At 36.0% G+C, this 22,497-nt stretch overlaps 1 protein-coding gene and 1 long non-coding RNA gene across 2 annotated transcripts in view; one reads left to right on the plus strand and one right to left on the minus strand.

The window, feature by feature from the left end:
• LOC145242735 (ATP-binding cassette sub-family C member 4-like) overlaps nucleotides 1-22,497 on the plus strand; it is a 275,544-nt gene that overhangs the window by 98,975 nt on the left and 154,072 nt on the right. The window contains exons 4-6 of the mRNA XM_080105907.1: nucleotides 15,716-15,931; nucleotides 20,225-20,314; nucleotides 22,248-22,411. Of these exons, the coding sequence (XP_079962033.1) occupies nucleotides 15,716-15,931; nucleotides 20,225-20,314; nucleotides 22,248-22,411 (470 nt within the window). The remainder of the gene's footprint in view (nucleotides 1-15,715; nucleotides 15,932-20,224; nucleotides 20,315-22,247; nucleotides 22,412-22,497) is intronic.
• Nucleotides 17,384-22,497, minus strand: part of LOC145242918 (uncharacterized) — a 28,467-nt gene continuing 23,353 nt past the window's right edge. The window contains exon 2 of the long non-coding RNA XR_013862822.1: nucleotides 17,384-17,758. This is a non-coding gene — a long non-coding RNA (uncharacterized LOC145242918). The remainder of the gene's footprint in view (nucleotides 17,759-22,497) is intronic.

Genomic DNA, 22,497 nt, shown 5'->3' on the forward strand with positions numbered 1-22,497 from the left:
CCTGAGGGACACCGGCATTAATACTGTGAGCTTAAGACAACGTTTAAACAGTTTTGTAAGTATGGGCACTAGTTCAGGTTGAAGATTTTTTAGTACTATAATTGGAATACCGTCAGGGCCAGTTGCTTTACTGGAATCAAGGTTTTTGATAAGCTTGGCAACATCACGTACAGATATACGTATATCACATAGCGTGTTTTCTGATAGGGGAGGAAATATTGGGGGTTGGCGGCCTTGGTCGCAAAGGGTAGAATTAGCTGCAAAGTTCTTGACAAAGAGTTTGGCTTTGTCTGATGCTGACGAGATTACCTCAGGTCCATTGATGATAGTTGGGATGGAGCACACGCTTCTGTTCAGGATTCTGTTTGCTATTTGCCAAAACTGGTGGGAACCAAGCCGCTGCTCAGCTACTTTGGACAACAGATTGAGCATACAACTCTCTTGCGTTCCTTATTACTTTCTTACAATGGTTGCTGGCAGTCCTGAAAACGGCTTTAGTTTCCATACATCTATTACGTTTGAAGCAGTGGAAAAAGTGATTTCTGTGCGCAATGGCAGCAGCACATTCTGGAGAGAACCATGGCTGGCTGTTAGGTTTTTGCTGAAACCTTTTAGAGGGTATGAAATGGTCAATACCTACAATTAACCATTCAGTCACGTCTAATACTATAGAGGACACATCCTTTTTAAACATGGAATGCAGAGGTAGATCAGATATAAATGTACGGAAGCTATCCCAGTCAGCCTTAGTGTATCGATATACTGTACGATGGAGAGGTACGTCTGGGGACTTATTACATTTCATTTTTATCTTAATTGATACAACAGAGTGGTCGGAAGATCCAAGAGGCAACAGAACAGAAACTGAACATAGTTCAGGGCAAATTGTGAGAAAAAGGTCTAGTAGGCTCGCATACTGGCCGTCATTGTCGGGCACACGGGTAGGTTCCTGAACAATCTGAGTGAGGTCATAGGCAATGGAGAAATCATGACAGAGCCTCCCCTCATCATCGGTCTTGTTTGAGTGGGTCAACCATTCGACGTTGTGAACATTGAAGTCTCCACATACGTGAATGTTAGCTGAAGGATAAGCAGTTAGGTCAATTTTCTCAGATATGCTTTGAAAGATAGTAACTCCGCTGTTGTGGGGGCGATAGAGAGTAAATATAAATGCAGTAGTGTGAGCTAAAGCAACCCGGAAGCACATATAGGGTGAGTTAGGATCTTCCCTGGAGATGTCCCTCCCACATGGAAAGCTATCTTTAATATAGCCACATATTCCATGCCCATGGCGATCTTGGGGGTCAGATTTAGAAGTTAAGTTAGAGTATCCTGTAATTGCGAACTCTTCTAGGGAAATAGCCTGTCCAATGCCAGTTTCACTTAAAAATAAAAGGTCTGGTTTAGTCTCCTGTAATTGGGTTTCAACCTCTGGAAGGTTAGAACGAAGACCCCTGATGTTGGAGAAGGAGACATGGTAGTAGGGGTCTACGTTGGAAGTTGGAGAACCGGGTTTAATCGTGTATTTTTTCTTGAAACTTGTCATGATAAAATTTTGGAATTTGTGGACTAGATCGTCAGATTTACTTGGAGCAGGACAGAGAGGGGAAACTAAGAGAGAAAAAGAAACGAAGAATTTTTTTTTTTTTTTTTTTTGTAGCTAATGATAAGGTAAAGCCGTAACAATTACCCACTAGTATGGCATCGAGAGGCCCCACCAGAAGCTACTGCATGGTCCAGAATCCATTCACCAAATGGCAATACAGCAGCCCCAGTACTTTGCACCTGCTGATAGGACAGCCTCCTTAGTGGTTAATCCAAGGTTCGGGTCCCTGACTATCAGGCAGATAACGTCAGCCCAGACAAAACGTTTACCTCCAGCACCCTTACTAGTGACATGGCTACAAGGATAGACACAGAAACAGAAAATTTCCACCAACTCTGCCAACTGTTCGTGCAAAATACTGCCAACCTAGAAAACAGCTTTTTCTTCTCCCTTTGTCAGAAAAATCACTCATTAAAAAAATGAGGACTGAGGGACAAATAAGAAGAAGCGAGAGTAACTGGAGCTGCCGATAACGCATCCACAATGCGTTTTCTACCCTCCATTAAAAAAAAAAAAAATTATTAAGTATTGTACTTAAAAGTCCAACGGACGTGTTTAAGGGAAAGTATGGTGATAGATTCCCCTCTCACGAACTAAAAATGAGTACAATTAGGTAATCTATTTTTGCAATCAACTTGGTAGATAAATAAACATTTATGGACGAGAAAAAAAGCTAGCATGTAATACAACAGAAATACATAAATTAAATACTGAAATAAAATGTAGTTATTAATATTTGAATCTAAAAATAAAAAGTGCGAATTAGTAATGAAATCACTTATCTCAAAAACACTTCCGTCTCCAAAATGCAAACTAGTGAAGAATTTAACTTTTAATAGCGTTCAGAAGATTTTTTTTTTTTTTTTAAATTAACCGTTAAAAGAAAAGCGTGATTTTATTCTGAACTTTAACTAGTCACGTTTTAAGAAACTTATGATATAAAAGAAAAGCGGATGGGGGGGGGGTCTTCCGAAGTTAGTTGGTGACGTTATAAGTAATTTATAAGTTATAAGTAATTGCGAGATAAGATGGAAGCCAGAATTTAGGAGTGGGGGACTGAAAATGATAATATAATGGATCGATTATACAAGATCAACTCGGTAGATAAACATTTATGGACGAGAAAAAAAGCTAGCATTTAATACAACAGAAATACATAAATTAAATACTGAAATAAAATGTAGTTATTAATATTTGAATCTAAAAAATAAAAAATAAAAAATGTTTGTTATGCTTTTATTTTCTGCTCACTTTTTAATTGTTCTCGTCACAGCTAGATTATTTCTCAACATTGTTTCAAATTATATACTTTATTTTTATTCAGCATCTTCCTTGATTTGCTGCATGCACCTCATTTGATAAGTTTTTGCTTGTTTTTATTAGAGAGCTAGATGCTGCAGGGATTTTGCATGGCCCTTTTTTTTTGTTTCTTGGACTTTACATATTTTCTGTCAAAAAGTGTTGAGTGGTAAATTTCTAAAACTCCAGTCTGTGTCGAATAAACTGTTTTTTTTTTTTTTTTTTTTTTTTACATAGGCATCACCACATTATCAAGGCCAAGAGGCCACTCAAGGATAAGGGTTAAAGAGTGTACAGTAGAAATTGGACAATATAGTTATCATTAGTAATGAAAATTTTGTAAATTTGATAACTTATATGGAACGGCTCATCAAGAACTTATTTACTTTAGACTTGAAGACAACCATATTGTAGTCAGCTGGAAAGCAGGAAAACGGAAGACAATTCCACAGGCGTGCAGTTCTAAGAAAGAAGCTTTGTTCATGGAATCTACGTTTAGGTTTAGGCACAGATAAAGAGTGGGGGGAAATTATTGATAGTGTTTACAGCTAGACGAGTGTTTCTTGTGAAAGTTTGGCGAGGGGGGACCATAGATTGAAGCTCAGTCGAACACTTTCCATGAAAATAACGATACATCAGAGACAAACTCGCAACATCTCTTCTGTGGGATAGAGGTTGCAAGGAAGAGAAAAGGACATTTCCTACGAGGCTACGAAGTCTATTATGAACTGTTGTCATTTGTTAACACGGACACTTAATTTTTTAGTAGTCCCTTTTAATGTAACATGGCAGTACTTCCACCATTGAATTTAATTTTTGTACCAGTAACCATTTTTTTTTTTTTTTAAGCATGATTGGTTTATCCAACTGTTTCTCTGTATGCAGGTTGACTATGAACAAATCAGACCCAGAGTCTAGTTGTAATTTGACCTTTTTATTCAGGATTTTTACTTGTACATACGTTCTCATACTTGTGTCATTCTATTTGTCCATTCTTGTGGATTAAACAGTTTTATTTCCTTTATTCGTTCTGCAATGTTACCTCTTATGTCCACCTTTTTTACAAGTCAGACAATCTTTAACCCAATGAAGGGTTCCACAAAAGAAAGTTGAGTTTTATTTGGATGATTTGTGTTTGTAGGAGAGTGAAAAATAATCTTTCTATTTGGTTTGACTTGTTTTTAAACAAGAGTTGAAATATATTTTTATATATCCTTATGTGAGCAATGTTCAACTCTTAAATGTTTTTTTGAATCTTGCTTAATACTTATGCCTTGGGCTGTCTTCAGTTAGGTTTTATAATATTAAATTTGGTTTTACTTTCAACTTGATTAGCATTTTTCATTTAATTTCTGTGTTTCTTGTGGATACCAACCCTTGCATGAATATTAAGCATTTAAAATTATTTACGTTAACTTCAGAAAATTTGAAATTGTCACAGTGTTTACTCATGAATGATGCAAACGTCCTGGTTGGATTTTAGTTAGCAGTAGAAAAAAGTTTATATTTTGATGGTAAGAGAAGAAATAAAATGATATATTTCTTTCTTGTTAAAATGCCAGAATAAAAATGAAATCACTGACTTCTATTAGAGAAAAAGAAAGGAATTTACTTTAGCTAAGAAAAAAATAGTCCATCTTACAGATTTTTTTTTTTTTTTTTGAAAAGTCCACTATAAAGCCATTTTCTTTTTAGCATTTGAGGTTATTTGGGAAAATTTCTCCGCGTTTATTTTTTAAAAAGTTCTCGAGAAAAAAAATGCTTAATGATCCTTGTCACCCATATTATGGCATCATTTTTAAGATTCTTAAATAAAAGCTCCTTGATTTTCTGTCATCAGTGTTATGGGTGACAAGGGTTTGAGAGCCTTAAAATTTTGTTGTCACCAGTATTGTTGTCCTATAAGGTTCTGGAAAAAAGACACAACTCGGTGTCTAATGGAGACAAAAATTTTGAAGAGAAAAGTAATTACAAATAAAAAGTATGGTTATACATCAGTCCGATTGCCAAGTGCACATGACTTATGCATAACTGTCCTAACATTGAGAAGCATATTCTCCTGATCTTTATATAAGTAAAAGAGTTCATTATTATCCGTAGAGTGGACACGACCACAATAGAAATAAAGCTTCCTATTCCAGCAGCTTTTTTTTCCAAAAAGTCCAGGCTTGCTATTTTCCTACTATAGCCTTGGTTTTATTCAAGACTAAGGCCAATAGGTATCTTCTGTCTTTGCAATAATCATCTTTGGCTCTTGTTTGCTCCTTACATCAAGTGGCTTCACACTTTGCCTGGAGCAATTTCCATAAATAATTAAACAAGTAAATAATTACTCTGCAAAAATTTCTTTGTGGAAATCAGACATTTTTAACTAAGAAAACCCTAATTACCTACAATGTTCAACATTTCCTCAGTTTTCCTGAGCACTGAACAATCACATAAGTGTACTCTCCATGTTTTATCCTAAAACAATCACATAAGTGTACTGTCCATGTTTTATCCTAAAAGTTTGCACTGTTTTTTTTTTCTTTGTTCTTTCTTTCGCTGGCTTCTAAACACTGTTTTTTTTTCTTTGTTCTTTCTTTCACTGGCTTCTAAACACTGTTTTTTTTTTCTTTGTTCTTTCTTTCGCTGGCTTCTAAACACTGTTTTTCTCCTTTACTGTCTACTTATCTACTCCTTTATCTCCGAAAGGTCTATTCAAGTGGTCGTTGATAGTGAAAATCAGAAGCTCACAGTATTAACACTAGCGTGCCTCAGGGATCCATACTGGATCTTTTTATTTTTTTTTTATTCTATTTTCACCCTAAACAAAGCACAGTACCACTTTGATATAGGGGGCTACTATTGGGGACATAAGTTGCAGGGATACTATGTAGGGAGTTGAGCAGCTAGATGTCTGTTCACATTACACTTGAACTTCTACATGTCAGTACAGTTGGGAAAGCAGAATCCCGGAAGAGAGTTCGAACGTCTAGTAGTTCTAGAGAAGAAACTATTCGAATAGAAGGCTTTCTTATATCTGTTACTTATATGGGTGTGTGTGTGTGTGTGTGTTCTATCCTTACACCGTTTCTTGCCTTGAAGGGTCTCAACGTGTATGTGCAAATATATAATGTGTACATACCTGCTTGCCTTGTCCAGCTGATGATATCTTCTTGTCGCTGGGCTGCCATCTCATGAGGAGTGGTCACTGCTGCAGATGCATCGATAACACAAGATGGATTTGAAGCTTCAATTCTTTATTAAAGACAAGACTATCATGGACCCTGGTTGCCATGGAGAGACCCTAATCTCCTGTCTGCAGGCCCAATCCAACTCTCACATGTGTCCATCAACTGGAAACCTACGACCACAATGCCCATTACCCCTAATTTCCGATGCACGTCACCCTTAATTTCCGGTACATTTTATCTAGGTTTTTTTTTTTTTTACATGGGGGTCACCACTTATCAAGGCCCGAAGGCCACTCAGGGATAAGGGTTATTGCATGTACAGTAATCAATGAGATAGTATTGTAATAATCATTAGCATTGGGGGTTTTGATAGAGTGTCTTACTACAGGGGGTGGTTTGTCAGGAGTTTGTTTATGTTGGACTTGAAGACGTCCAAGTTGTAGTCAGGTGGGAAACAGGCAAGCGGCAGAGAGTTCCACTGGCGTGCAGTTCTAAGAAAGAAGCTTTGCTCATGGAATCTACATTTGGATTTAGACACAGATAAAGAGTGGGGAAAATTATTGACAGTAGTTTCAGCCAGACGGGTGTTTCTCGTGAAAGATTGGCGAGGGGGGGATGAGGGATTGGAGCTCAGACGAGCACTTGCCATGGAAATAGCGATAAAACAAAGACAGGCTTGCAGCGTCTCTTCTGTGGGAGAGAGGTTGTAGGGAAGAGAAAAGGGCATCCCCCACTAAACCACAAAGTCTATTTTGTACTCTGTCAAGGCAGGATAGGCTGTTTTTAGCAGCTCCTGCCCAGATGTGGCAGCAGTACTCCATCTTTGGATGTACTTGGCTTTTATAAAGATAGAGAATTTCATCAGTAGTGAGATATCTTCTGGAGCGGTAGAAGGATCCCACCATCTTTCCAGCGTCCCTGACAACAGATTTGATGTACGTTTTCCATTTTAGATCAGGAGTAAAGGTCAAACTCAGAAGCTTGTCAAAACATGGAGCCTCTCCAAGACGAGAGCCATCCATTTCAATTAATGCCAGATGGGGATCAGAGCGTTGATGATGTAAGGATAAAAGCTTGGTTTTGGATGCATTAAAAGTGACCATCCACCTCTTCCCCCATTGTACCACATTCTCAAGATCAAAGGAGAGAGAATTAGAGAGAACTTTGTCATTTACGGCCTTTGATGTGTTGCCATAGATGGTCGTGTCATCAGCATAGATGTCAACGAATGATTTAAGTATGTGTTTTAAGAGATCATTGGTGTAGATCAGGAAGAGAGTTGGATCCAGGATGGACCTCTGAGGGACTCCAGCATTAATACTGTGGGCCTCTGTTTTCTGCCCATCAACCACTACTCTTATGAACCTATCTGATGAGTGTCAAATCTAACCTTCTGTGACCCCACTAAACTCGCTGATGGGAATCGAAAATATACTTACATAACTTACTATTTCTCCAACTACCTAGATAGCATTTAAGCTGGGATTCCCAATACTACACATCTATGGATCTCTACTGTGTAGGTGTAGGATTTTGCTTGTCGGGTTTGTCGGGAGTATTTACATCGAATGAATGCAAAATCTTGTAGTTCATCGGAACATTCACCATTAAAATACTTGTAGAACAGGTAGAGGGGTGCAACATTTCATTGATGGGACAGAGGTTGAAGCTTGGATGACAGTTTAGGACCTATTAGGTTGGCAACTCTCTTTTGAACCCTGTCCAGGAGCAAGAGACTATGGCTGACTATAATTTGGTTGTCTTCAAATCTATTGTGAATAAATTCCTATTTAGTTGTCTATTTAGATAATCTAGCCCTACCCAAGTTCCACCATGACTGATCTAGTTGTTTTACCATCTACCTAACATTAACCCTTATCCTAGTGTGACCTTGATAAGAGGTGACCCTTCAAGTAATTTTATTTTATTATTAAAAAACATTTCTGCTGTATGTCATCAAATACAAAATATATTTTTTTTATTTTACTATTGAGGTCACTACTTATTAACAGAAAGATTCACTCAAGGATACAGCTTAATGAGCTAAAAATGATTGCCTGCTGGAAAATGAACACTATGGGAGTACTAATATAACCAAATAACATCACACAAACACGATTGGTTATAAGAAAGTTCTAGTGGTTATAATACATATTTGACCAGAAAGTTACATAAAAAATAAAGTTCCTTGATCAGACTCCACGACTTTAGGTTAAGGAGAAAAGCATGCTGTATGTGCTCGAGCAAGTCCGATTGACTGTTACGTACTGGCAATGCTGTCATTGTTAAAAGAAAGTCTGCTTAACGGGCCGATGTGTTGCCGTCCATGGAAGATCCTCATGAAATGGCCAATGTGGCTTTCTTCTCAGTGAGAGTGTAGAGGGAAAGAGAAATGAAACAAAACAGAAGCCACACTCACTATTAGAACGATAAATGCAAAATAATGACCTGTCATTTTTGAACTCCAGACATTAATATTTTAACCAGTTCAGGGTGGTGAATAATCAACAGAAGAAAAAAAGATTTTCAACAACTTAGTGACGGTGGCATTTAATTTCCCTCCCATTTCTTTTCACACTTAATCTCTCTTTTTTATAGACATATTCAGTCTTTTTAAATGTTCTTTTTTTTTTTTTTCAATGTCAGGGTATATCTTTGCTGCTTGAAGCTGACATGCTGGCTCTCATTCCGAGTTACTGAATTGCTATTTCCCCGATACTCCAGATATTTTATGGAGAGCCGGTCTGCCAAATCGAGTTTGTCTCCAGATTTTAGCACTGAATTCCACTGAATTCACTTGTGTTCTCTGATGAAACTGCTCCTTTAAGTTCTCTGTCAAACTCTAACTCTTGAGTTTGTGGATGAAAACTGTTCCTCGAGTTCTGAAACTACTCTCTTGAAACTCACTACCAAAAAACAACTATTCAGCTATTTATCCTGAGTGTGTGATCAGGTACGGGTGTGATCTCTCCTTCGATCGACCAATCAGCTTGCACTACATTGATTTCCACTAACTGACTAACATAACACTGGCTTTTCAGGGACGAATATGAGTCCACATCTGAGTCCATCAGTCAAGGTCAACAGATCAACTCTTTTGAGTTGACAATTTCTTTTGTCATCAATTAAAATCTCAAAGAAAATTAACATTTCTCCATTTTGTGCAGAAATAATCTTTAACAAATTAATTGAAAATAATTCTCCACTCAAATAATCAATGAGCTCATTCTCGATGGTCAGTTTATTATGTAACCCCCAAACACACACATCAATCGCAATCTCAAAGTGAATTAACATTTCCTCTTTTGCTCAGAAATATCTTTAACCTAAACAATTACTTATTTGTCATTTTCACATGGTCATTATATCTATTATTCAGCCAAACACACATATACCAGCCCTGATATTTACTAGTGGATTTATTGCTATTAAGGCCCATAGGTATTGTAGCAATTAGCTTGGTCTGGAGGATTAATCTCTCAGGACCAGCCACACTGATGAGACACCAGAGTTCCATTCAAGTGATAGCCTTACACTAATATTTTTTTTTTTTTTTTTTTTTTTTTACACAGTGATCACCACTTATCAAGGCCCGGAAGCCACTCAGGGATAAGGGTTATTGCAAGTACATTAAGTTAGTGAGGAGATTTGCTGAAGTGTTTACTTAAGGGGGCGGTTCATTAGGAATTTGTTAACATTGGACTTGAAGACTTCCAAATTGTAGTCCGGAGGGAAGCAGGCAGACGGAACAGAGTTCCACAGGCGTGCAGTTCTAAGAAAGAAGCTTTGTTCATGGAATCCACGTTTTGATTTAGGCACAGATATAGAGTGGGGGAAATTTTTCACAGTGGATTCAGCTAGACGGGTGTTTCTCGTGAAACAAGCAATATTCATTCATTCATTTTGAATATATATTTGATTATTCATGTGGCAGTCTGTGACAAGGATTTTTTTAAATTGGATTTGAAACTAACCAAAATGTAATCAACAAGAAAGTAGTCCTGTGATAATGTATCCCAAAAGTAAGTTTTGATTTTGTAAAGGAGCTCTATCCATGGAAATTTGTTTTGACTCTAGGCACATGGAAAGAGCAGGAAAATCTTTTCTTTTTTTGTGGTCAAAGAACAAATTCTTGTTGTGAATGTCTTATAAGGAGGAACTAAATACTTGATATGGAGCTCAGTCGAAATAACAATAATGTAGAGAGAGACTAGTAATGTTTCTTCTATGGGAAAATGTTTGTAGAGAAGAGTGAAAATGTAAAAATTGCAAATTTGACTCTAATCTAAAAAAAAAACATCTGATAAAATATAAAGTTAAGTTTATTATGAAAAACTCAGCTCATGAATTTTTTGTTGAATTTGCACTAAACCTCCACAAAATGCATCAGATAAACTGAAGGAAACCCGATAACACCAATCAGCTTAATCGTACAATGACAGTGTTAGAAGAGCATAAGATAAGGTGACGTGAGATATGAACAACTATATGTGCCAACAAAATCTATTGTGCTACGAATTGTGACTTCATCGTTTATTGGGAGATGATAGTGGCTAAGTGGTTAACAATATGGGCTTATAATCTGGGTACACAAGGTTCGGTTCTAGTTTGTTCCATACAAACACTTTCACTTAAGATGTTGGCAACCTTCATGTGATTCCTCCTCTAAGTATTTAATGTTTTTCTAGAAATAATTCCAACTAGAAAGATATCGAGGAAAACCCACAATAGAATCATCCAGTTCATGCAAAATGAAGGAATGAATATTGCTTGTTTCCATAAGGCTTTTTACCTATATACTTTAATAGCCTTTGATACATGCTAAAATATATCTTAGTTTTAGGATTGAGTTATGTTTGAAAATAAAAACATTGTTTTATTTGTCCTCATCCTCTCTCTCTCTCTCTCTCTCTCTCTCTCTCTCTCTCTCTCTCTCTCTCTCAGCTATCTATGTATTTTTCTCACCTCCTCTGATTCTTTGTTGAGTTAATCACTAATATTTATTAATGCCTCTGTGAGCATTTAGAGGAACAGCGACTCTTTTTTTTTCAGCATAATCATCTGATTTACATATGTGTGTGTACAAACCACAAACATATGTGTAAATTAGATGACAGAATGATAAATCTCTTTCCATTTATATAAGAATAATAAAACTTCTATAAGGATAATATAAAAGTAAAGAGATCTATTTTCAATTATGCAAAAAGAATGTCTTCACAGATATGTCACAGTTTATGAATTTTTAAATGAAATCCAAGTAGAATAAATGGTGGTAATGTTTGTGACCCAACAGGTCACAGGTATGTCTACTTTTATTTTAAAAGGCAACTTATCATGAAACAAAATATACTTTTTTAATCTGAAATTGTTGCCTTTTGATACACAAGTCAAACTTTAAGTAAACTTTTTTTATTTTTATTAAAATCCCAATTAAGAAACTTTTAACTAATTCTATTCAACATTTTCAATCCTCTCATAATACTCTTCATCATTGAACTCAGAGTCTATCCATCTTGTTAACCTTTATCCTCAAGTGGTTTTGAGGCTTAATAATATAGTCCAAAATGTGGCTGAACCTCAAATACTAACAAAAATTTTAACTTGCATATTGGGCATGAATAACCTCTCTTTCAGATAAAAACAAGTTTACTACAAGTAACCTTGCTGAAAGGGGTCAATGGCTGCCATCTTTAAAATCCAACATAACAATATTAAAATTTTGTGACATAAAATTCTTGACAAGTATGTCCACTATTCCTGACAATTAATAACAAAAATAAATATTTTTCCTGACAAAAAACCTTAATTAAATTATAGATAAAAAAATATTTTTTGCATGAAAATTCACACAGGGCCCATCCCAAACCAGCTCGACATTTTCTTGGTGTTTTAAATTGTAATGATAGGTAGCTATATGCTTAATAATAAACTAACATCAGAAAATGACTAGCCTCTGCCATTATTTTCATGTGCAGTGTGCAGTCAGCACCAACCCTATTCAGGGTTTAACCGGCTTCCTCCGAAGGAAGAAGTTTCATGGGAGTATGAAATTCACAAGCGATCCCCAGTCGTATGTGTATCCCCGTTAGGGGAGATGACGACATTAGGTTTTTGCAACTTTTTGCAGGGTGTCGACGTCCTCCTACATACAGCAGCTAGACTGGAGACGTACCACCAAAGATGCCTCTGAAAAATCCTCAGAATCAGTTGGAAGGACCGACGCACCAACACCATCGTCCTGAGTGAGGCTGACATTCCTACTATCACCGTTACTGTTGCTCAACGCCAGCTCAGATGGACTGGTCATGTTGTCCGAATGCTGGATCTCCGCCTCCCAAAATAGATTTTCTACTCTCAGCTTGTTGAGGGAAAGCGTGCCCAGGGTGACCAAAAGATGCGGTATAAGGACAACATCAAAGTAAATTTAAAGCGGTTTCACATGGACCTTGAGATATGAGAGGACGTGGCTGGGAGCAGGTTGGCATGGAGGAGCGCTGTCCACGAAGCAGTGACCTAAATCAAGCTGCTGAGGATAAACGCAAGCACAGAAAGGACAGATTATCAACCAGACACACCCAACCCCACCCCACCACCACTACCTTTATCTGCCCAAATTGCACAAGAAAAATTGGGTCTAGGATTGGGCTCTATGCTCACCTGAGGACCCACAGAAGCCACAACGGAGAACAGTCTTACTCGGACACAAGTGACCGCCGAGGATGATGATGAGACTTCCCAAATTGGTCACCCATTTTAGTAATGACCAGGCTCAACGTTGCTTAACTTTGGTGATCTGATGGGAACCGGTGTGTCAACGTGATTATGCCGTATATATTATTTTCATGCTTTTTTTTAAATTTCTTATACAAATATGAATATAAAAGGTAAAAACAGATTAAGTAGCTTCCATGTATCCCTTACATCTCGCTCTTTTCTTGCTGAAATAGCTTCCTGATGTTGGTCACTAGTGCCATAACGAATGCCTGCTAATTCTTGCACGGTAAACTTGATTTCAGTGCATGCTGGTAGTGATAGTGTGGAAACCAATCATTAAATTTCACCCATTCCTCTGCCATGAATAAGAACTCCAGACATCTTCATGCTTCTCATTAGCACTTGCTCAATAACCAGATCCATCAACAAGCCAGCCCAGTTCTGATCACTCCATCTAATCACATGGAATCCTACAGAAAATTTCTGGTACACTTCAGGATGGCTTTTCAGTAGCCCCTCCATTTGCTGCAAGTACAAGTAGGATGTGTGCTGCTGCAGCAAATATTGGTAGCATTTTCCTTGCAGTGTCAAGGAGCAGTTCCCAGCTCCAGATGCGCTCTGTCTTGATAAACAATTGCAAGATCTTCACTATATCAAGGTATTGAATCCACAATTTTGCTGTTCGCTGGTCAACCATCACATCTTTCATATGGTTGATTCTTTGGGCAACAGAACATTATCCAATGTCTCTGTCCCATCAAGGAGACCTTTCAATAGCCCCTAAGCTTCTTTCAGGTCTTCATTTTGAGGAAATGACTCTTCTGCATCAGTGTGGGGTTGATTATCCTCAGTGTCATGTGAAACTCGCAAATCATAGGCTTTCGCTAAAAAAATAGCATTCAGAGCAGCATCAAGTGAGCACAAATCGCTCATGCAATTGCTTTGTCACTTAGCATGTTCTTGACAAGTTCAACAAATGACTAATTTACCCCAGCAAGCTCATCCATGTATTGAGCCCACCAAGTCATAAGACTTTTAGGGGACTGGAACTAGGCTGTGACTCAACCATCATCATTGTTTTGTACCAAAGTGGCTGATCGAATGTTAGAATTGGTGTAATGTTGTTTTTCCTGGATAAATCACTAATGTAGCAACACTGAGTACACACAAATTCAGTTTCAACAGGGGAGGGAGTTTCAGCGTCATGAACAAGAGCAGCACTTTAGAATTTCTGGACTTCTGAGTAAAATGAAGAGAAGCCATGCTTATTCAGAGTGTCAATTAAGAACCTCGATCCAAATTGGTTATGCATTTTCACTGCTAAATCAAACTGTAAAGGTGCAAGGAGAACTCTGGATCTAACAGCCTGCATTATCACTTGACCTATTGATGCAAGTTTGAAATCATTGTCTTTGCTTGCAAATATTTTCCTGAGAAAGATCAACAATGTTTTACGAACATATCTAGAATTGTATCCTGTTCAAGATCGTTCTGAACTTGTCTGGATACTTTTAATGTCATTAATGATTAGATTTGCTGCGGTCTCTGATTCTGAATTGTCTGTTGAGTGACTCTGTGCATAAAATTTATGGAAAATACATTTTGCTGTACTTAAGAATATAACAACATTAGGTTTTCCATTGTTTTCAGTCACAATAGTTTTGTCTTTGAAATATTCTAGCAATCGAGATATTATGTCTGAGAGATTGTATGGTTCAAAGCCAGTGTCTTCGAGAATTTCCTCCATTTTTTTTTTACAAGATGAGTTGCTCCTCGTCATTTTGCTGCAAATAATTAGCAACTTCCAGAAATGCCTGCTTTCTCTCTGAACCCTCTGGTCTACCAAATTTTTGTTTCTTAGAAGAATCAGCAGAAGAGAATACCTTAGGCATGTTTTTATTGGAATCAAAGTTTGCAAAACATGTTCTGTGATACCGTGTTTCTCGTGAAACAAGGTCAGCTACATAATCTATTCTACCTTTAACAGTGGATGCCCAGCCATCATTTTTTTCGGACTTTCTCACAAACTTTTAACATTCTGTCTTTAAATTCAATAGTTTCTACATGGAAAACCTCAACACCTTTTTTCTTTCTATCAGATTTTGCTCCAGAACTACAAAAAAGACAATGTTTTTTTAAAGTTAAACACACACACACAAAGAGCAGATTGCATGAGATGGCATTTCATCGTGGGTGGACCTGTTTTTATGGTAAATTTCTATGTATTTGGGTTTGATCCAACGCTGTCTGAATTTCTTGTAAAGACATTGACCAATCTGAATTATGATCTTTCCATGTTGTTCAGAAGCTCTGTTAATGGAATCAATTCTCTTCTGACTGACAATGAATGTTTCTTCATTACTGGACAGTTCATTGTTGCAAATAGCCCACTTGTCAGCATCCATAATTATCAGTACTTCACTTTGGCCAACTTGAAATTAGAATATCACAGAATATTAAGCCCCTGCAGCAATACATCAAAAGAGATAAAAATAAGGCATAAGAAGTTATAATTATATCTAACTTTATGAAAATTGTTTTTATCTAATTTCATATTCCTACATTTGGTATTTTTGAAGATGAATTTACAGTAATTGAGTTGAGAGAGGGGAAGCTAGAATTGGCGGCAATCTTTAAAGATGGCGGTCATTGACTCCTTTCAGCAAGGTTAATTGTGGTAAACTTTTTTTTATCTGAAAGAGAAGTTATTCATGCTCAATATCCAAATTAAAAACCTTGGTTAGCAATTTGAGGTTCAGCCAAAAAATCAGCTAGATTGATTGGATTAATAGTGACTCATTAGTATATATTAAAAATGAAAAAAGATTCACAGAAAATCTCTTACAGAGATGTAGTAATGCATCTAAAAACAAAAGAATTAATTGTTTTTTTTTTTTTTTCTTTTTTCTTAAACCAGGAAATGTCAAAAGTTATTCAGCCGCTCTTGTTAGGTCAACTGGTGACTTATTTCACTCCTAATAGCCTGATGACCAGCAGAGATGCGTATATGTATGGTACAGGTGTTATCGTGTGTGTTTTGATCAGCTGCATCACCAATCATACTTTCTATTTCAATGTGAATCGGCTTGGCATGCGCATTCGGATTGCCTGTTGTTCACTTATGTTCAAAAAGGCAAGTATATATTTTCAACTTTTTCTTTTTTCTTCTCTATAGATCATACGCAGGAAAACATTAGCATTGTAAGCAGAAGATCTTTTTTATTGGATATACCTCTCCACATTGGTTTTATGTTGTGAACTACCATTCACTCAAATTTCTTCTTTTTTTCAGCCAGAAATTGTTTATGGCAAAAAAAAAAAAAAAAAAATGTTATAAGCCATGTTGTTATTCTTACTAATCCGGTAGAATTCTTTTTTTTTCATTGATAATTTGAACCCTGCCTCTTTCTATTTTCTCCTTTTTTGTAATGATGAATAATTTATAATACCTTAAAAATGTAAATCTTGAATTCACAAATGCCCATTCATTCGGCGTTGAGTCTATATACAATAACAATAACGAAAAAAAAAAAAACCCAAACAAAATAAAACGACGTAATGCTTCACAATTTGTTGTTCTCCACTATTATCTTCTGAAGCAATAACATCTTTTGGTTAATTAGAATGCCATCTAATAATAATCTAATAACCTCTCTTGGTTCATTAGGATGACATCTATGTAATAAATGTGCTTAGCATAACCATAAAGCTGTCAGCAGTCATTTGCTAAATCAAAGTGATGTCATTCATCTAAACTTGATGCAGTAGTATTATTACTATTATATTCTTTGTATATTTGAAAAAAGAAGCAGACGACAGCTGATCTTTTTTCCAAGTTAATTTAACTACAAAAGTGTTAGCTAAGAACATCTGTAAAAGAAAAATGGGATCAAATGGATTTTAAGTACTCCCAAAATGAGCAATAATCAAATGAACACATTTTAACACCTTTTTTTTTTTTTTACTGTTATTTCCGGTTGAATCATTAACAATAAATATGCATTTTTATAGTTTTTCCATCACAAAATGGTTTAAAAAAATAGAAATGTAAATTGAAAATGTGCATATAATAAAATGTGAAGAAATATATAATTTTATTTACAAAAATCACCCACATTTTGCCGATTTTTGTTTTCCTGTAAAACCTGTTTTTGTAATTAAAATTATTCTGAATTGTTTGTTTTTGTATTTAGTTTCAAAAAGAGATGCATATTAAAAAAAACAGAGATTGTTGCCCTATTTACTTGTTCACCTATATGAGCAAAATTCCCTGTTTTGTCAGTATTTTTTTCTGTTCTCAGTCAGTGAAGGAGAAATCCTTCTAGGCTGAGGGAATTTAAATTTTTGTCCCAAGTCAGTGACCCTTTTTGGCAGAGTTATATTAAAAATTGAGTTATATCAAAAATCGAAAAGTTGAAGTTAAAAAATTTTTGCCTCTCCACTAAGGTAGATTAGACACAAGTCGAGTTTTAATATAGGGAAAATCCAGCTCCACAAAAATGGGCACTATTGATCAGGACATGTTCCATATTCAAAAATCTCTTTAATTATGTTTAATGTTTCAGTTAAGTCACCTCTCATTTCTTTCAAGAAAATTCACTTTGAATTCTAGTAAAGTAGTTTAACCTCAGGATCCCAACATATTTTCATAGTTGAAATTATTTAATTCTCTTATTAGTTTATTCTTTGTACATCTTTTAATTTTAGTATTATATCCTAATTCCTATGTCTTCTGGTAGCAATATTCACCTGGTGTGGGTTAAGCTGGCTTGCCACCGTATCCTTTACAAATGCTGACCAAACCTGATGATTTAAAGTCAATGATTCGATGATCTCTAGCCATTCATTGCTCCAACAGCGAATTACGTAGATTTGGGCACACAGGTTGGGTTTCAGATCAGCTTTAACTACCATCATTTTCTTAGTGTACCACATCACTTTTTCCAACCTTGTAGAGAAACTGGAATAGAAAACACAATAGAGACTGGATGAGTTTTCAAGGTTTTATTTAGAGAGAGAGTTTGATCATTGAGGGAGAGGCTATGTAAATTATTTACTTACTCAGAGAATAATGAAAAAAAATGAATAATAAAGATGGCTTGTGTTATTTGGATTATTCAGACAACTGTTTTGATCTTGAGTGTTATTCAGCCAATGTAACCTTCGACCTTCTTCAGGTGTATCTTGTAAAACTCCAGAATTTTTTTGTCAAACTCCCGAATCTGCATGGAATTTCAAACAAAACTCTTTATTTAATCAACAAGAGTAGCATGCTCTCATTCTATCGGTCATGGCTGGATAGAAGTGTTAATTTGAAATTGTATTCTTCAAATCACTTGCACTGAGGTTTGAACCTTCAACTTTCAGAAGTGTGTCACTTATGGCTGAATTTTTACTTAATACTTCATCTGTTATACAACTGGTCCTAACATTCAAAATAAGAACAGTAGTCTGAATAATTCAAATAATACAAATTATACAATCCTCATCTATTAAATTCAAAAATTCTGAAGAAGAGAGCCATTCATTTTAAGCGTAGAAAAATGAAGATCCTAGCATTGGTGGTGACAGAAAAGACATTAAAAGTAACTAGATTTTCCCTCCACTGTATAATGTGCTCTATGTCAGAATGGCGAGAGAGAGAGAGAGAGAGAGAGAGAGAGAGAGAGAGAGAGAGAGAGGGTCTATAGTTTTGTTCAAAAGTTTTAGTGAATCTTTTTTAAACACTTTTTAAAAATTTGATTTATGTTGCTATTATGGCAGTTTTTTATACACTTAATAATTGATGTGTTATTTTCTAAACATTTTCAAAAACCTGCTAATAATGAAGATGAGGAATGGATAAATGGATATACTTGCATAAAAACTTGGTTCCAATGTTTCACACAGAGTTACCAACATCAACAGAACATAAGAAGAAAGGCTCATGAGTGATCGAACATTATGAAAGTGTTTTCATAAATTTTCTCTCTAATCAGAGACTTGTAGATGAATGTGAAGATTAACCATGCACTGTTGACAGTGAACATTTTAAAACAATTACAGAACAAAAAATAACAATCCACTTCTTGACATGCAATATGGTTTCTGTTCTGCTAGATCTACAGCTGATGTGCTAACTGTAATATCACACAGGATTAGTGAATCTCTCGGTGGGGGTTTCGTTTCTAGATCAATTACTTGACATATCAAACGCTTTTGATAGAGTATGGCACAAGATTTCCAGCTATGGAATAGTTGGAAATGTCATCTCAATTATTAAATCCTTTCTGTCTGATAGGCTTATAAGAGTAGCCGCCGATAGGCAGAAATTAAAAGCTCATAGTATCAATACTGGTGTCCCTCAGTGTTCCATCCTGGGCCCAACTCCTTTCCTGATGTTCAATAATGATCTCCCAAATCACATTCTTAGATCATTCATAGACATTTATACCGACAACACTACCATCTATGGCAACACTTCAAAAGCCAGTAATGACCAAGATCTCCCTGATTCTCTCTTCTGATCCTGAGCACGTAGTGCAATGGGGAAAAAAGTAACTGGTTAATCTTAATGCATCTAAAACCAAGCCTCTCTCTTCCATCAGCAACGCTCTGACCCCAATCTGGCCCCAATTGAAATAAATAGCTCTCTCCTTGGTTCTAGGACTGACCTTCACTCCTGGTCTAAAATGGAACATATAGATCAAATCTGTTGCCAAGGTCACCAGTAAAATGGTTGGATTATTCTACCACTCCAGTAGATATTTCACCACCAATGCAATCCTCTACCTTTATAAGAGCCAGGATGGAGTAATGCTACTACATCTGGACAGGAATTGCTTGGAGCATCCTGAGCTTCAATCTATGTTTTTCTTGCATAAAAACTTGGTTCAAATGTTTCACAGAGTTACCAACATCCCACTGCCAAACTTTCACAAACAACGCTCCACTAGTTAGAATCACTACCAACAATTTCCCTCACTCTTTAACTATACTTACTTGTAAACACAGTCCATGAACAAAGCTTTTTTCCTAGAGCTCCCCGAGTGTGGAACTCTCTTCTGCTGGCCTTCTTTCTGTCTGACTACAACATGGTCATCTTCAAGTTCAAGGTAAACAACTTGTTGTTGTTGTACACTTTAATAATCAAAGTATACCCACTTTTCACCAATAATTACTATGCTGTTATACCAGTGACCACTGTCCAATCTGTAACCCTTATACTCAAGTTGCCTTAAAGTATTAATAAGTGGTGACTTCTTTATAAAAAAAAGAAATGTCTAAGGCACTTGATGTCAGTACTTCAATGGTGTCTGATCATCTCATACAAATTTATAAGCTGCAAAAGGTCAATAAACTATGAGTTCAGTGAATAAAAGATTGTTTGTTTCCTTATTTTCTGAACATAGTTTTCAAAAATTTATTTGATTTGTTTTTTTTTAAGGTATTGAAACTTAGCCATGTTGCTATGAGGAAAACAACCTGTGGACAAGTTGTGAATCTGATGTCTAATGATGTTAACAGGTTTGATCAGGTAAGTTCTGTCCTAACATTTTAATTAGCTCCCATTCTTTTAGCTTCCATATAAATGTCACACTTATTAATTAATACAAATAATTTGATAATATTTAGCTTTCAACTAGGAGTATGTTAAATTTCAAGGTGGTTGAGACAACTTTAATGAGAACTTTATAAAATTTCAAGTCCCATGCACACTATTAAACTGCTCTAGACTTGCTTAAGCTAGGTGTTCAACCTCACCTGAAGCCCATCTTCCCAGTCCTTTTTATCTTTTTAAACTGTTCTTTTCCTCCAAACTCTATCAACTATCTGGCTCACACAAGATGGTACTGGTATTCTTGTTCAATCCATAGTAGGGAAATGGGTGGTATTAAGTAAATTGAGGTAAAAACTATTAAACTCTCTACCCTAATCCAATTCAAGGTATGATCGTAAACTACAGCTGATGGTGAAGACCCAATTTAGCAGTCACTCCTTAGTTGCCATTACTTCCAGGTCCATTCTGCTTCAGAGTGGTAGTACCTGTCCAGGTCGCATCTATGACCCTTCTCCCTAAATGGGACCGCCTGTTGACCATGGGTGTCAGTTCGTGATGTTGTAGGAATTGATCCTGGTGACTAGGCATTTAGCCACTTTGGCCAGATCAGAGACAGACAGGGCCGATCTGATCAATCAGCTTGTCATGTCATGCCCTAGTACCTATAAGTTCATTCACAACCATATCCAATTCTTCAAAAAATGAAAACCTTATTTTTCCTTTTTATTTTTCTTTCCAAATTGATATTAGAAGACGATGGCCTAAAATCCATCACATTGAGAACAAAGATTATCAATGCCAAAGAGTAATTTTTTCAAAGAATTAATGTTTATGAGTAAGTATTTTTCTTAAAGTGATGTTTTCTAAGAGTAATGCCTTTCTTAGTAAAATTTTCTTCCACTTTCACTGTAAACAATGTATTCTGTAATATGTATTTTGTAATATGAGGCTCTCTAAAAGCAGACACTTTTAGATCCAGAGCATGGTGTGTTTCATTTTTTTCTTTTTTTACTTTTGTTCAGGAACTGAGCATCAAAATATTTGTTCTCATTACATTTCTGCATGTACCATCAGGTAAACTGGGAGTAAGTTGAAAATCTAGAATATAAATAATTATATAATTATATTTGACAACTTTATTCTGTATTAAATAATCCATCAGACAAGAAAAAGATTCATGCAGTTGGATGAACATTTGTTTCTATTTTTTCTGAACAAGAGTTCCTTCCGAGTTTTAGAGTTTTGTTTATTATAAGTGTATAGGACCATTTAGAGGACATAAGTATGTCTTTGTATTATTACAGAATCCAAGGTTGTTGCAAAATAATAAAATATTTGAGACCAACTGGAGTATCCATCCTGAGACGAAAACTCCAACATATAATTCTATGTTGTGAGTTTAATCTCCAGATGAAAAAACTTAAGAAGATATCTAAAATGCATGGAAAGTTGAATTTGAGCTGCTCTACCTCAGTGGATTAAATGAACGATTCAGTTCTAAATTCCTAGAGTGTAGAGTGGATGAAACATTGTGTAACTAACAGTGAGAAATGTGTAGAGAATGTAAATAAAAACGATCAAGGACTTCCCATCAGTGGGACACAATATCAAGGGATTGCTTTTCTCCTAACTACAACATAATTCTCTTAAAGTCAAATATCAACAAAAACCTGTTGACCTGTCCTCTTAAGTAATCAGGTTCTGCCCTTTTCACCCATAGTTTTGAATCATCTCATAGTATTTTTCTACACCCATTTGACAATCTCATTAAGCCTTATCCTCGAGTAGCCTTTGAGCTTTAATAAGCAGTGATTCATTAGTATTAAAATAATGATAGTTCATATGAGAAATATTGTTACAAACTTGTTTTTTGATAAATTAACAAATCATTTTTTTTTGTTTTTTGTAGGCTGCCTCATTTGTACATTTCTTCATTCTTGGCCCTCCCCAAACGATTGCAATTATCGTAATTCTTTGGTATATGCTCGGTCCTGCCTGTCTTGTTGGATTTGTTGTTCTGCTTTTTATTGTTCCACTTCAAATATGGATGGGGAAACTTGTTTCTAAATTACGGTATGTATTTCTGCTCCAAAAAGATTCTCCTTTCTCACCGTTTCTATAACTCTTATTATATAATGGTAATGGTTTAGTATTTTGGA

This window comes from Euprymna scolopes, chromosome 1 (genome assembly GCF_053919585.1).
Source record: "Euprymna scolopes isolate OS-2025 chromosome 1, ASM5391958v1, whole genome shotgun sequence".
Taxonomy (NCBI): Eukaryota; Metazoa; Mollusca; class Cephalopoda; order Sepiida; family Sepiolidae; genus Euprymna; species Euprymna scolopes.